Source organism: Syngnathus floridae, chromosome 2, assembly GCF_059516105.1.
Source record: "Syngnathus floridae isolate MCC-2025c chromosome 2, RoL_Sflo_1.0, whole genome shotgun sequence".
Classification (NCBI taxonomy): Eukaryota; Metazoa; Chordata; class Actinopteri; order Syngnathiformes; family Syngnathidae; genus Syngnathus; species Syngnathus floridae.
Window position 1 is genome coordinate 14670710 of NC_142414.1, and position 16738 is coordinate 14687447.

Here is a 16738-nt window from a genome sequence, read left to right on the forward strand (position 1 = left end):
GTCATCTCGTGTTTTAACAGAACAAGAAGCCAGCAAAACTGAGTGGAAAATTGTGAGGGAAAGCGAGCGAGAAAAACGGAGGAGGGAAATCACGACGGTTTCAAGGTTCCCTTTTTTATTTTCCCCTCACACACGAACACACTTTTACACATGCATTGTCACACACGTTCCACCAAGACAAGGTCACTCACTCCCTCACGCACACCCGCAGACACGCATGCACACACGCTCCATGCTTCACTGGCAAAGCTTTTAACGCTACTTTCTCCTTCTCAGACGATTGCTCTCTCGCTCGCTCCTGCTCTTATCTGACCTGCTCGCTCTTTCATGAGGAAAATTAGGAAATCAATTAGATCCCCTCCTTTCCTCATTTCCTCCCCCTACTTCCTCCACACGTCCTGATGGCGGTGAGAAGTGTCATGAAACAGATGTGACATCATAGTGGCTTTCTCTCTATCAGCTGCAATGGCAACTCCCTAAACTGGAAAAAAATCCTTATGGAGGAGGATTAATATCTAACAAGGGAATCCTTTCAATGCTTTTATTGTAAATGAAAAGAATGCAAATTCAAATAATTGACCATTTTGATCTATTTATCCTCAGGATGGAAAGCCTCGATTGACACTGACAGCAGTACTACTGCAAGAGCGTCAGGCAGTTATACACATTCATCGCTGGGAAAAAGGTTGAAACAGTCTTGATAACATATTTTCAATATTAAATATATTGTGTGTCACAACAAGCCAACAAGCAGCTATGTCCGTTTTTGCTATAGCCGCATCCTGAATCAAGTCTGGCATTTTTCGTACGTTTCGATCTGTACCACAACCAAGCAATCGTCTTACTGGCTGCTTGTTTGACTCGTGCGGATGATTCAGTCCAGCACAATTTGTTCCGTTGCTGCAGTAGCCCAACAAAGCCTCATTTGTCCCACTCTGTACTTGTTAGTTTGTTTACCTCTGGTTTGCTTTTAGTATTCTGCTCCCAACAGATTTCAAACTAGTTCACGTTGCTGCTGTTCCTCCGCTTGCTTAAGAGTAGAAACAGTTTGGCTTGAAGACAATTTAAATCAAAGAAAAGTTTATTTATCATTTTTTACGAGACCTTTGGGGACCCCTGGAAATCTCGGGGCCTCAGTTAATTGCCAGTTTGCCTGATGGCAAGTCCACCCTTGCTTCTGAGTGCTCTCATGACAATTTTCCATCTGCAAAACCCAAGACGGAATACACTGGATTTATAGCAAATATCGATCGTTTTTATTCAGGATTCAGGCAAGTCAGAAATTATACTTGCACGCCTTCAGTGCAGTGCCACATTTTACACACTGTGCTCAATTGGATGTAAATGATGTGTTATTAAGACTCATGAGAAGAAACAGATAAGGTCCCCAACTAATGTGTTTTGTCTTTATGTGGCCTGAATAGGCCTCCGTAGTATTTCTTTTTGTCATGTCACATTAACACAAGCAGTTTCACCAATTCTCAACTTTGTGGAAAAATGTCAACACGCACACACATGCTTTAATTGCCTTCATTCTTTCGCGCCTGTGTGTGTGTGTGTGTGTGTGTGTGTGTGTGTGTGTGTGTGTGTGTGTGTGTGTGTGTGTGTGCGCGTGCATGTGCGTGTGTGCGTGTAGCACATTATTTAAATTGGCTGGGGGAGAAACGAGAGAGACAGAAATCTCCCCCCCCCCCCATACGCCACCTCCCCCAGCCGTTTACTCGCTCTATCGCCCGCCGCCTTTGTCCGCCATCCTCTCGTCCTTCTTCCTCCTTCCTCCCCCCCCTGCTCCCGTCGTCCAATTACGTCCCTGTCGCTGCCTCATTTTTCATCCCGTTGCCAGGGGCTGTCACATTGAACCGTTCAGGACGCTAAACTATTTTGTACCTTGCATCGCTCTCGGTAAAGCCATGTGCATTAATAAATGTTGACGGAAAATGCTGCAATATTTACGATTAACTGAAAGAAACAAACATTAAGATTTTGTCTCATTAGGAGAGAGGTCAAATGCCTAAAGGCTTCAGGATTTTTTCTCTCTCCCGGGGGCCAAAGGGAGGCTTGATTGATACATTGGAGGGAGGCTGAAAAAATAATTTATAAACATATTTTAGAATGTCAAGTAAAATACTGGAGGGGCTAAATTGGGGCTGGTTTCTGATGAGGCTATAGCCTCCTCTTGCCCAGGTCTCCCGTTATACCTTGGACCTATATTGGACCCGGAACTATACTTATAATTGCCCATAAATGCCTCAAGAGAGCAGCAAAGTAATAAATGAAGCTCCTCTATTCACTTCAACATAGTAGAGTACCTCGGCAAATCGTCTTTCCCCAATGAAATAATGGAAATGCTGTTAATCTCCTCCAACACTCTCTCCCCCTAAAAATGACACAAACAAATAGTTTATAAATACTTCAAGCTGATTCTGTCAAAGGTACATGACAGCCAGGGATGGTTTCCGAACGTCTTCCCTCCCGGAGCTTAATTTGGGCTGGACTGATAAGGGAGGATTTCAGGTTTGACAAAACAATTTATAAATATATTTTAGAATATCAAATGAGATGCTACAGCCCCCCTTAGCCCTGGCCTAGCACCATCCCTGGTGACAACAAATGTAAAATATTTTCCCCCTAGCAAGACCAATGCTTTAATGAAGGAATGGAAAAAAGTGTTTCAGTTTGTCATATTAAGAATGAAGTAACGCTGACAAAAATGCGGCCTTTTTCAAAAAAATCTAAAAATTCTCCTATAAAAAAAGTTGTCGTGTTGTTGTGAAGGTAGTGCAAAAAAATTCCAAAAAGAAAATCGCCTGAATGACTATTTGTATTCCGAAAAAAAAAAAAAAAAAAAGTAAATTGGGTCACCTGTATCTCAAGGCACCACTGTATTACTATTGTCAGCAGCAGTTAACTTAATTTTATGCTTGTTTGACGGTTAATCTATTTAAAATTTCATTTCGAAATAGGCCATTGCAGTTAATATAGTTTCAAATAGGTGACAGTTTGAACATGTATCGGATTAATTAAAATCACGCACACGCGCACACACTTAAACCCACGCGCCCACGCACACAAGTACCATAGCTACTCTGCAAATTGGCTCTTTATTGTCTGTAGTCATACTGACCCCTGCTGATCATTATTGTAATTACACGCTTTCTCTAACATTCCCAAGGCCCCTAAAAAAACCTCAACAATTTCTTTTAAATGTAATTCTCATTTATGTTATTTTGTTTGAAGACTTTTTAAAATGCTTTAAAATGTAGGCATTCAAAGTAAAATGTCAAATATCCTCAAGCCAAGAATCTACTTCCTGCAAGAACAGTAGCAAAGTATTTGTACAAAGTACGTACTTTGTGACTTTGGAGTCAGTTCTCAAGTGTGCCCACTGGAGAGCACCAATACCCTGCATGTTGAATAACACTGTTGTTCCCTGCCCGAGGGAATACAAAGCGAGGAGAGCAGAAGTCATGAGACCATGTTTGCTCTCCTCCAGACAGCACGTTGGTCATATGAGCAGCAGAAAAAGACGAAGAAGAAACAGCGATGGACAGCTTGTCCTGCTGCATGAGGAGGTGCTGCTGTGGCCAGGTCGAGGAGGATCAGGGCGGCAAAGGACCATGGGAGGGGGAGGAAGAGAAGGAGGAACAGGTGGAGGTGTTGAGAATGGAGGAAAGGGGCATCAAGAAGAGCAACAGTTCTTCATCACTGCCAGTTACCGAGGTATCTGATGAAACTTTTATCCTCACATTACTATTTGAACAACGTAATAATTTCTGCGTTTGTCTGGTATGTTTTATGTTACAGCACAGTAGCCTACCTTGTGGTACCAATGTACTATGTTGAAGTAAATTGAGGAGTTTCATTTAGACAAAAGTAGTGCTTTCCTGCCCTTTAGTGGCATTTTAGTGCCAAGGAACTACTTTGAATGCTGAAGTGAGTTAAGGCGTTTCATTTAGACAACAGTACTGCTTTGCCACCGTTTGGGGGCATCAATAGTTATTCTATTTGTGGATCGATACAAAAGTTTGATGGTTGGGTGGTCCGTTTCAGTTCACTTTTTTTTTCTTTTTCTTTTGATGTTTTCACTCAATTTTCTTTATGTCTGCCTGGCCTAGCTGGAACCAGACAGTGGCCCGCAACCTCACTGGTTCCACACGCTGCAAATGCGACGGCTTCGAGTGCAACGAGGCCGCAGTAACAGTGACCCATGGAGCCAGGACAACTGCCAGAACACCTTTAACTGGGTCGGTTGCTGCCCATTATCAATTTTAAACGTTCACGCCTGTGTTACAATACGATTTGTGTGTGTGTGTGACATCAGAAAGCAGGACTTCAGTTTGGAACGGCTAACTCGTACGTGAGCCTAGAGAAACTTGGTGAAGGCTCCTATGCGTCTGTTTATAAAGGCATCAGCAGGTGAGAAAGTATTTACACTCGAGACATACAGGTTCACCATGAATGGTGAGTCTATTTTGGCTGCATTTATTAATGATGACAATGCTTCTGTGATTTGTGGAGGATCAACGGGCAGCTTGTGGCGTTGAAGGTGATCCAGACAAAGACGGAGGAAGGCATGCCATTCACTGCCATCAGAGAAGGTGATTAGCCACACATGAAAACATTCACCTTCTCCACCTAGTCTAGTCAACTAATTTCTGCTTCACCATGCATAAAGTGAACCCAAACTCCTTGCACCAGTGTCAGGTGAGTGAACCACTGGACCATCCAAGACTGTCCCCTAATTTGATGAATTAGTATTTCTTCATTTTATTGCACCCTTTGACTGATCCATTGTGTGCCTGTGTCAATGTCGTGATTCATTAACAATGTAACAATAGAACACTTCTTCTGTGTGTGCGTGTGTGTGCACAGCTTCACTGCTCAAAGGCCTGAAACACGCCAACATCGTCCTCCTGCATGACATCATTCACGCCAGAGACTCTCTCACCTTCGTCTTCGAATACGTGGTGAGATAGGTGGTGCCGTGCAGCGTGTCGCGGGCCTGGAGCAGCGGGAGACTCTCATTTGCTCATGCGTGTGATTGCAGCAGACGGACCTAGCCCAGTACATGAACCAGCATCCCGGAGGTCTGCACTCTCACAATGTGCGGGTATGAGCCCACATATGTTCATCCATCCTTTTTTGTTATTTCCTCATTAAAAAAAAAACAACTATGTGAGTTGAATTTCACCCTTGAGGGATCATAACGAGTATTAAAGACATGTTTATTCCGGAGGCTAAACCTAAATGGATCTTCTCCCCATAGCTCTTCATGTTCCAACTGCTACGCGGTCTCTCCTTCATCCACGACCGGCGGATCCTCCATCGAGACTTAAAGCCTCAGAATCTGCTCATCAGCTACTTAGGAGAACTCAAACTGGCCGATTTTGGTTAGTCGCTACATTTGGGCCGTATCTGCTGCATCTCTTGTTGCCGTGACGATAGCGACCCACTTTTTGGTTCCATGCACAGGTTTGGCTCGTTCCAAATCTGTCCCCTGTCAGAGTTTCTCCTCAGATGTGGTGACTTTGTGGTACCGCCCTCCCGATGTCCTGCTTGGATCTACTGACTATTCAACAGCTCTGGATATCTGGTGAGTTCTGGCTTTGGGTCAATCGTCAGAACATTCATGGAGCATTTTTGAAGTTGAAACTTAAGCGTAAGACGTAAGCTTCATGGCTCGCATATATGAAACTCAGTCCCACCCGTGTCCAGGGGCGCAGGTTGCATCTTTGTCGAGATGCTGGAAGGAGTGCCGGCATTCCCTGGAGTCACTGACGTGTTTGACCAGCTGCAGAAAATCTGGATGGTTTGTACAACAAATATTTGAATTGAAAGAAATTCATTTTATTAGCACCGCTGGCACGGTTCTAGTGAGCCTTGTGTCCCTGCAGGTGCTAGGAATCCCTTCAGAGGATACCTGGACAGGAGTCACCCGGTTGCCCAATTATCAATCAGGTCAGACTCATCTCATGTGTTCATAGATGCTGACTTGAGTGTGTTGGCTTTTTACAGCTATTTATTCTCGTAGATTTGCACCTGAACGAATACAAGTAAATAGATTCAACTTCATAAAGAGTCACAGGAAAATGAGTCCATTTATTTGCATTTGACCTAATTATGTTATTGTCTCTTTTTATATGTATAATACAATACAGTTTTCCCTTAAAAACACTATTCAAAAAAACATTTAGAGACTTTTTGGACGATGGAACGTTTTTTGATTTTTCTTTTTCCAGAGGAAAATATTATGAAAATATTGCATTGTACTGTAGTTTGAGTTACGACCATCGTCAGAGAATTACCTCAACTCTTAAATCGAGGCACTTCCACATGTAGTTAAGCAAGTGTCCACTAGACGACGCTATGACACCACAGGTCCAGGGACCCTTTGGGACACATTATTTCGTGAACAAGATATTAATAATTTATTATGTTGTCAGAATAAAAGGTCACAATTTAACGACAATAAGTTATATTTATGTTAAAGTACAAGATTAACAGGAACGGCTTTCTAAAATGCAATTAAATTCTACAACTAAATTCTTGAACGAGCTGTTAAAATGTGTTTTTTAAATTTATTTATTTACTTATTCATGTAAATTTATGAGTGGAAAATTCATTTGCCACTCAGAGTTGTTGTACAAATGCGGGCTCGTCATTCTACTGATCTCCAGAAAAGTCATGTCTTACATATGATGCCAATGAGCTTACTAATACATTAACAATTCAGCAGCCGTAGGAAAGCAAGGATAATCATCACATGACCAGAAAGCATGCATGCGTGAGGTAAAAGTCGTCAAGTGCTGTCGTTGTTGTTCCAGACTGGTCCCTACCTTCTAAGCTGAAGCCAATTCGCTCCGTATGGAAAAGGTGAGAATGGAAAAGTATAAATATCCAAGCCCTATTTTTAACACACTAACGTGATAACACACTAAATTGCGAGGGTCTTGGATTTTAACTAACATTCCAGCGACATCACGGGTTCTCTCTCTGGATCAGGTTGAGTCGACTGCCATACAAAACTGAAGACCTGGTTCAGAAGATGCTGATGCTGGCGCCCGCCGACCGGATCTCGGCGCCAGATGCCCAGCAGCACTCGTATTTCAACATCTTACCAACGCCCATCATGCACCTGAGGGACAGTAAGAGCCAACTGATGATGCACTCGCTCCTCCCCATCATTTGCCATCCCATGTCCATCTTGTCTTTTTCCAGCCGTGTCCATCTTCAAGGTGCCCGGCGTAAATCTAGAAACAGAGTTCCGCGACAACTTCAATCCGAGCGGCCGAGTCAGACCTTCACTTTTGCCTGCCGCGAAGTTTTGGTGACATCTTCAGCCCAAGAAGATGTGTAGTCAGGTGACATTTTAACACAATGATCATTTTCCATGCACAAATATGTTCCAGGTCAATTTTGCTCAGGCCAGGTATATCCTCATCCCAAAATTGTAGGTTGTTTTCCAAGACCACTGTGAGTACAGTAACTGTGAATTTTGAGTAGATTGGGTCACAAAGTACTTTTAACCCAGGGTTGGGTTCATTATTTTAAACCACCAAATTGGGTTGCAGATTGAATTATTTTTTTTGCTTCAATCTGGCAGCTCGTTTTACAACAAGCAACAGATTGATAAGCAATTCTTCCAAAAAGAAGCTTCAAGCTGTTGATTTGGATTACCAGTTGAAGTGGCGCAACACATGTAGACAGAGATTATATAAGTATACTCACATTGACTTATTGACTTAGTTGTGAAACTCTTCTTTGTGGGTGACTCTGTCTGTTTTATACTGCCCCCAGGTAGCCAAGGCATGACAGACTGCAGAAGGCGCAGGATACCGAAAATGAAGCAAAAAAACATGGTAGACAGTTTCATTCTTTACATTCTATTTAATTATGTCATTACTGTATGTTTTTTTTTAATGAACTACCATTTTATAGACTGATATTTTTCTTATTAATTTTTTTTTTTTTTTTTGGGTGGCTATACTGGAATGGCTTCATGGCATTTCCATTCATTTGAATGGGGTCAGGTGGTTTGAGAAATTAGTGTTTTAAGATATGAGTGTGATCACGGAACAAATTACCCTCAAATGTCATGGCACCACCGTGCTTGTTTTTTGTTTTTTCAGGTGCAGATCTTGCACTTGTGTCAAGGCCCCCTCGATCTGTCCTGTGTATAACTTATGTTCCTCATGCTACTTTTATCGTTTCAAGTTTCCCCAGGACCTTTCACACAGTTTCAGGATTCGCGATTAATACTATCATTTATTTATTTACCACACACTTGTAGATCTAGGATCAAATTTAGTAGAGATGAGTCAAATTTGATCCGGAACGGGCTCGACGTATGTCTAGTTTTGTGTATGTTGGATCACTTTAGTAAGTAAGTTTCAGAGTGAAAGGACAACATTTATATTCAAAATTGACTGTGGCAGGTTTTTCAAACAGTTTCCAAACTAAAAGGGAAAAGGTCTGTTAGATGCAAGAAGTTCCCTGGAATAATGACTGTAATGTAACCACTTTCTCTTCACGTCTCTTAGCAGTTACTCAATTCTGTCACTTCTGTCCCCGAGAGTCAACATGAATAATTAATCTCATTTGTGTGGAAAATAAGCCCCGTAGAATATCGCTGTGGTGCTGTGTGATTTACAAAATATGTCGTTAATGCAAGAAAAACACTGTTGGCTATGGTGTGATTCATACAGATTTAGTCAAGAAGTTGACTTCTAAACAAACATTTCGAAATGTTTCCACACAACTGAGGATATATTTTATATTGTCCCCCCAGACTATTGTTTGGTGTTTTATTTGTATTTGTTTTGGCTGTTTGGTTTAAAATGAATGCGATAGTAATTTCCATCCGTCCAACTTTGCTCTTTTCCATTGTACTCTACATTAGCATTAATCAAAGTTTTGATAGGCTAATGATAATGGCAGATACGCTGTGCTAAAAATACTTCTAAAGACAATTTATGATGTTGCTTCTTGTTTGCACCACTGTTTGATTTTTTTTTGTTTGTACCACTGAATTTTGTGGAAAAACAAATTGCCAACGTTGCGCTCGGAAATAAGCAGCAAAACGCCACACAAATAAAAGAAAAATAGATAAAATACAAAAATACAACTGCAAAACATGAGCAACAAAAATCGTACTATGCGTTTTCAGCATGATGAGTGTGTGCGTTTGCCTTCTCTTGTGTTTGTACCTGTATATGTATATGTTGTATTTCACCAGTTTCAAACCCGTGGCCCGGGGGCCAGATCAGGCCCACCACAACATTTAATGTGGCCTGCGAAAGTAAATCATTTGTTCATATGTTGTGGTAAAAATACCAACCCTGTCGTTTTTTTTTTTTTAACCTCTAAAAATCATTATGTATAGGTAATATGTATTTGTAATAGCTGAACATACTTACATAACGGCCCTCTGAGGAAACCTACAGTTATATGACCCACAAGAAAAACAAGTTGGACACATCAGGTACATAAATTGGCACTTAAACCAATTATGCTAGCCGATCAAATTTGTTTTGTACGTCATCTCGCCACGCTGCATAGTATAACAACAAACTTTGTTTCTTTTGTTTGTTTTCCCCTGAAACTTGGCGGCGATGTCAAACAAATGTGTGTCCCCCAAAAAGTTGTTTTCCAGGAACGAGTTGATTAATAAATACATTACCATTTGTTTGATTCTTTTGATTGACACGAAGTAACGCAAAGTTCGGAAAGATAAAAGAGGACGAATCTTTGTGTGAATATTTTACCGCGTGTTTGTTTTTCGGCAAATCTCTGATCTTATCCGCCGAGCAAAAATTCATTCATAACACACAAACAATGTCAATATAAATAAACATTAGCCTTTGATTTTTGCCCTCTGAAGATTGTGACAAGTGACAAGTTTAATGTCAATAAATTTAATCTTTATCTTATTTTTAAATTAAGTCGCATTTTTCTGCAACTAAAAACTCCTTTCTGGCTGATTTGGTTAAAATTTACATATTTTCAGGGTTAAAAAGTCAATCCAGCAAAGAAAGTTCTAAAAAAAAAAAAAAAAAAAACCTGTAAAGTTTCATTTTGAAGAAAAGAACATCTCTCAATGGGTTGTGATGTCTATGAAACTTCGGTGGACTTCTTCTTGGGTTTGCTTTCCATATCCAGACCCAATGTCTTCCTGCACTATTAAAGGCTTAACATCGGAAAGAGGCCCCTGGGATTTTTTTTTCCACTCTTCTTTTCACTCCTTTAAGCATCTTTGTCTTCATTCAACTGCTCTGGCCTTTATCTCATCCTGCGGCCTTTCGACTGACCTGTAACCAGAGCTCAATTGTCCCTGCTGTCCCAGACTTCATCTGGGCCTCTTTCTTGCAGCTTGTCATGTTAATATGTTTGAATGGGATCGTAATAAGTTGCTGATAATATAGCGTCAACTGTGCAAGCGTCGCGGTGCCCTCTGGCTGGGGGATGTTATATAGACTTGGTCATTTTTTTTTCTCTGTGAAGTTTCAGTTTTTGTGTAAAAGGGTTAGTTAAGTGTTAGGGCATAGGTGTCAAACTCAAGGCCCCGGGGCCAAATCTGGCTGCCACATTATTTTATGTGGCCCGCAAAGACAAATTGTGCATCGACTTCATGTGTCAACACTAAAATTACAAATTGTCTTCACTTTTAAAAAATAGAGATATTGCCAGCAATTTTTATTACCACTCAATTTTTTCAATAGTTGAGCAGTTTTTACAAGTCTCTGATTTCAAAACTAGTTATTTATCAGTTTGTTGTGCAGCCTATACTATAAAAAGTTGATCCTCTGAAGGACACTATGACAAAAATGAGTTTGACATCTCTGTGTTAGGGTAAGGGGCCAGGGTAATACTGAAAATAAAATACTACACCATGTTAAAAATGGAATTATTTCAAAATATATGGATAAAAACACGTTTAAAAAGTGATGAAACTTGCGTTTGAAATTTGGACATAATAATGAAGTAAAGGCAAATATGCACATATCAAAAGTTTTTTTTTTTTTTTTAAACACCGAAAAGGCTTTTTTTTTTTCTTTTATCAAACTCAATTTTTGTTGTGTTGAGCCAAAAGTCGCTAGTCGCAGTAGGTAGTATTTAAATCTACAATAATAAGTAGTTTTCCTTTTTACACAGTCAAGACACATGAATGCTACTTCGTGCAATTATTTTGATGCTCTCTGTCATTACAGAAAATGAAGATTTTGGCTCAGCAAAAATATTACTGCGCCCTATTTCCTATGAGCTATTTGAACAACCCACACCATCTCCTCTTCTTAAGCCTCCTCCACAATCTCCACCTGAGCTGTCTAGTTTCTTGTGGATCTTGGATACCTTTCGTCTTAATCTGGAGAGCCTTGGCGATCTTCAATGCGCCTAACTTGTGTTTACATTGAACTCCTATACGCAAGATTGAAATTCTTTCATCAAATCATTTTAAAGGCAGCAGCGCTTGTGTTCTGCCTATGGCTGCCTCTAGCGTTGCCTCCTAAACCAATCACTAACAAGAAAGAGATCAACAAAGCCTCTAATTGGCGCAGCGCAGACCGAGTCCAGAGGTACCCCCCCATACCCCCATGTTGGAGCAGTGGGGGGCGCCTGGAAACAGACCACCAAGCTTGAGATTCATGGAGGATGGGGGGAAAAACATTATAGAGCTTCACATTGAGCAACAAAGACAACTTTGCATCTGAAAGCTGTGTGAGATGCACAGCGTGCACAAGTGCAGCGTGACGGAAAGACTTATCCGGGAAACCCAGCAGTGACGAGCCGGTTAGCGCAACTACTTTTCCTTCCGTTGGGTGGATTGAACCATCATGGCGACACGGGGGGCCTGGCCTTGGTTCCTGACTTGCGCTTTGCCCTTGCTCATCTCAACGGGTTCAGCTCAGGAACCAAAAGGCTTCTCTATCCCAGAACACGGATTTTGCCAGTCCATCTCGATCCCTCTGTGCACCGACATCGCCTACAACCAGACCATCATGCCTAACCTACTGGGTCACGCCAACCAAGAAGACGCCGGGCTGGAGGTTCACCAGTTCTACCCGCTGGTCAAAGTCCAGTGCTCGCCGGACCTCAAATTCTTTCTTTGCTCCATGTACGCACCGGTTTGCACGGTTCTGGAGCAGGCAATCCCCCCTTGTAGGACTTTATGCGAACGGGCCCGGCAGGGCTGTGAGGCGCTGATGAATAAATTTGGCTTTCAGTGGCCTGAGAGGCTGCGCTGTGAGAACTTCCCTGTCCACGGTGCTGGCGAGATCTGCGTGGGTCAAAACACATCTGAGAGTAATGCTCCCCCACCAGCTCCGACACCGGACCTACTAGAGCGCTTGAACATTCCGTCTCACCCTTCGAGCAACCCGGTCTTCTTCTGCCCGTCGCAGCTCAAGGTGCCAGCCTACCTCAGCTACCGCTTCCTCGGCGCCAAGGACTGCGGTGCCCCCTGTGAGGTCTCCACACCCAACGGGCTGATGTACTTTCGAGAGGAGGAGCTAAAGGTCGGGCGGCTCTGGGTCGCTGTCTGGGCTTTCCTGTGTTGCATCAGCACACTCTTCACCGTCCTCACCTATATGGTCGATAGCCAGCGGTTTCGGTACCCGGAGAGACCGGTGGTCTTTCTCTCCGGTTGCTACTTCATGGTGGCGCTGGTGTATGTCACCGGTTTTCTGCTTGAGGACAAAGTTGTCTGCGTGGACAAATTCAAGGCGGACGGTTACCGGATGGTGGTTCAAGGCACCAAGAAAGAGGGCTGCACCATCCTCTTCATGGTCGCCTATTTCTTCAGCATGGCAAGCTCCATCTGGTGGGTCATCCTGTCGCTCACCTGGTTCCTGTCAGCAGGGCTGAAGTGGGGGCACGAGGCTGTCGAGGCCAGTTCCCGCTACTTCCACCTGCTGGCGTGGACAGTGCCGGCGTTGAAAACCGTCACCATCCTCGCCATGGGACAGGTGGAGGGCGACCTCCTGACCGGCGTGTGCTATGTGGGCGTGTACGACGTGGACGCCCTGCGGGGCTTTGTGCTGGCTCCGCTCTTTGTCTACCTCCTCGTCGGTACTTCCTTTCTGCTGGCCGGCTTTGTGTCGCTCTTCCGCATCCGCACCGTCATGAAACTCGGCGGTGCTGATACGGACAAGCTGGAGAAGCTGATGGTGCGGATTGGCGTGTTCGGCGTGCTCTACACGTTACCTGCCGCCGCTGTGGTGGCCTGCCACTTCTACGAGCAGGCCCTGCGTCCGCGGTGGGAGCGCACCTGGCGCATGCAGACCTGCAAACGCTTTGCTGTGCCGTGCCCGTCGGGAAACTTTGCTCCGCTGTCCCCGGACTTCACCATGTTCATGATCAAGTACCTGATGACCATGATCGTTGGGATAATGTCCAGCTTCTGGATCTGGTCCAGAAAGACCGTGCAGTCCTGGCGCCACTTTTATAGGAGACTGAGCGGATCTGAGCTGGGTGATGCCACGCTTTAGCCACGTTTCCGTTATTACATTGCGATCTACGATCACCACTGCTATTGCTCACCGTGGAAACAAATAACACTTGCTCTCATTACACTGTGTACGACAAGGGTCTTTATCCTTTTTGACAATTCTTGGCTACTGAACGGGCTACTAGTTTGATCCACACTTAAATTAATTTGATAATATGATTATTATGTTATTATTAGATAATCATGTGAAGACACTGGTCAGTATTTTTCATTGTTGGGAACCATAAAATTCAATATGCAACACTATAAATCTAAGCCAATTTTCAAAAAGCACTTCAACATTCCTAGAAAATCACAATGTCCATCACTAGAGCAGGGCCACGGACACCTTGTATAAAACCACCAGTTTTTATTTTGACACTGAGCTTCAGCAAAATCAACATAGCAGTTCTGGAAAATTTTCAATCATACACCGGGCCCATGTTTGCTCTTGTATGATAATTATATTGTGAGATTTGTTTTAAAAATAAGTGTGTTGATTTCTTTTTTAATGAATATTTATAAATCTTACACAACTTGTGAAGTAACCTTTTTGCAGTTGTTTTGTCCAGCTTCTCCATCACCCAGCTTCACGGTGGTGCAAAAGAGTGACACGTGTAAATGCCCTGCGTACCCCTCCCCTCGTACAAAGTCACCTTGGATAAACTCCAACGTACAGAGCGACAAGTGTGAGCCTTCCAACTTCAGAGACCCGGGCCTCGGGCACCGCATCCTATGCAATGTTGGCTGGTGATGGCTACAAAGTGTTGCCGTTTGGCTGCTGATGAGAGCCAATGAGGTGAACAATGTGAGGTGGATACTTCCTTTCTTGTTTCTAAACTCCATTGTCCCGAGTAGGAAAAGAGCAATTAAAGCGATGCTTTTATGTTGAGGTGTTGCACTGCGGTAGTCGCTTTGAGCAATCACGTTTGACCTGCGACCTCTCTATTCATACATAATGTGATTACAGGTGGATAGAAAGATAGAGTACAGAACTGCAGTATGGAAACAATGAAGCCAATTCCTTTTTCTTTTTTCTGTTCATTCAAAACATTTGTGTTTGATATCAAAAGATTAGCATAAGCGATCTACGCTTTCGCTTTACGTCAGGTTTGGTTAACTGAGAGGGTAAAATGATTTGTAGCAAAACATTACAATGTAAGGTGAGCAAAAAATAGTGTAACAGTCATGCTTCTGGCAAACTCCTTATTGTTGTTTTAGAGCAGCGTTCTGGTTCATTATTATTGCATCTTCTTTTAAATGGCCAGACGTCTGAGTGCAGCAGCAAAGTAAATGACACATCACAAGCTATTTAAAATGTGCATGTATTTTATTCATTTTAATCCCTTAACACAGACGGGTTACTTTAAGATCTTCATTTTACACTCTAAAAACAGTAAAATTATTTTTTTTATTTTAAAATGATTACCAAATGACCAAATTTGGATCAAAAAGGGACAGAAGTACTACTTATTTCATTATCCAACTATATTTGAAACAATTTTAAACTAATATTTGTTTTGAGATACAGTATGCCATATTATGTTGATGTTGGCCTAAAATAATATGCAAGCAGGAAAAAGAACGACGTCAAATAATTTCATGAGCAAAAGAACAAATGAGGTTAGGGAAGTGTGTTTTTTCAACGTGTCTTGCTGCCTTTTCCATTAGTCGGAAGACTAAATATTTCTAATTTGAAGAAATTACATTTTCACTTTTTATTTCATTTTCACAGTAATGTGTGTATGTGCGTATGTGTGTGCGTGCGTGTCAATGTGAGATAAAGAGAGAGCGAAAGAGACTTTTTTCTTAATTATAAAAACAGTTTATTTCTTCACACTTCATATATTTTACAACACAGCGCTAACTATAAAAAAATGTGACACAAAGTCGCGATTTCTTGGGGGCTTTTACAAATAAATGGTGTTTCAATTAATTTCAAAAGAGGGAACTGATTTCATGGGTAGGTTCGAGCTTGGTTAGGAAACGAATTACAGGCATAAATCAAGATACCACTTTTGTGATAGCAGGACCAAATTTCACACCAAATAATGAAGAACACTGCCGAAACTTGTGGTGAGGCAGTTTGGTTGGTAAGTGTGCCGTGAGATTTTACACTGTTGAAGTGTTCATTTCAGACGTATTCCGTTCTTGGTCCCTGCTGCAGCCGATCCAGTGGGCCTGCATGGGCGTGATGGTTTTTCAGAGACGCACAGGAGGCGAGCAGCGCGGTCCCCGCCAACAGGTGCATCACGCCCGCGGTCCACCCGCAGAAGAGCGCGTCTCCGAACTCCCAGCGCGGTGCCACGTCCGGCACCGACTCATCGAAGTATCGCAAGGCCGCAGCGTGGGCAACGTACGAGACCGGAACAAGCATCAGCGCAGCGCACCCGACGCTCAGCGCCCCGCTGCACATTTTCATCACCTTCTTGCTTTGCCCGTCCACGCACACGTTGACCGCATGCAAACCCGGGATGGCAAGCGCGAGCACAAGCAGCCCCGCGCACAGTGCCGCGCACACGAGCACGCGCGCCAACTTGATGTCACGAGGCAAGGCCAGCGGGCTGTCATAGCGTTGACACAGCAGAGCGCCCTGTACGTCCTGCACCACGCACGTCTCCCAAAGGCCCAGCTCGTAGCTCTCCATGGGCAGTAGCTCTGTGGACAGAGTGAGCCACGCCGACCTGAATGTGGCCGCCAGCGTGAATATCCACGCACACGCGGAAAGCGCCACCCCGAGCAGCTCCAGCGCGCGGATCCTCGGGTCCATGAGTGACCTGACACTCGTCATGCCTGTTTGTTTCTGACTTTGCCACCCAGTTGGAACTTGGGAGTCGACATCTCCCCTTTTTCCCCTCCCCAAAAAAAACAAAACGTATAACACGCCCCAGCCACCGAACAAACCCACGTCCCCTTCTTTAAGCCTGTATGAAAGTCGGAACAATGACAAAACGTTCTGGTCTTGACAACTTGACCCGTGTCCATCTGGATTTCACCAGTACTATATAGCTCAACTGAGAAAATGGTAATTGTGACTCATGACGTGAGACTATGCTATTCAATCTCTATAGTATTTTATGGGACACGCGCAACACTTTCACTGTTTTTGTTACGACCTCATTTGCACATGTTCTTGCGGGAACATGCAAGTGTTAATCTTTGAAAGGTGATGAGACAATCTCACAAAAACAATGACTGCCACACAACCAAAACTGACTAACGCGATGCATTCTGCAACTATTGTTTTAACGAGTG

General features: G+C 43.1%; 3 protein-coding genes across 3 annotated transcripts; 2 read left to right on the forward strand and 1 right to left on the reverse strand.

Annotated features, from left to right (window-relative positions):
* Positions 1–3493: 3493 nt before the first annotated feature.
* cdk15 (cyclin-dependent kinase 15) lies at positions 3494–9986 on the forward strand. Its single transcript, XM_088369382.1, has 14 exons — positions 3494–3720; positions 4116–4244; positions 4322–4416; positions 4519–4598; positions 4873–4967; positions 5048–5110; positions 5267–5390; positions 5473–5593; positions 5716–5809; positions 5895–5958; positions 6825–6873; positions 7003–7145; positions 7219–7361; positions 7798–9986. The coding sequence occupies exons 1-13, from the start codon at positions 3544–3546 to the stop codon at positions 7329–7331; spliced, it is 1347 nt and encodes a 448-aa protein (XP_088225508.1). The 5' UTR covers positions 3494–3543; the 3' UTR covers positions 7332–7361; positions 7798–9986.
* Positions 9987–11831: 1845 nt separating this feature from the next.
* Positions 11832–13821, forward strand: LOC148402053 (frizzled-7-A-like). Its single transcript, XM_088369381.1, has one exon. It carries the CDS (start codon positions 11832–11834, stop codon positions 13482–13484), a length of 1653 nt encoding a protein of 550 aa, XP_088225507.1. The 3' UTR covers positions 13485–13821.
* Positions 13822–15383: 1562 nt separating this feature from the next.
* LOC148402054 (claudin-24-like) lies at positions 15384–16281 on the reverse strand. The gene has a single exon (XM_088368771.1). It carries the CDS (start codon positions 16272–16274, stop codon positions 15618–15620), a length of 657 nt encoding a protein of 218 aa, XP_088224897.1. The 5' UTR covers positions 16275–16281; the 3' UTR covers positions 15384–15617.
* Between the last annotated feature and the right edge of the window lie 457 nt (positions 16282–16738).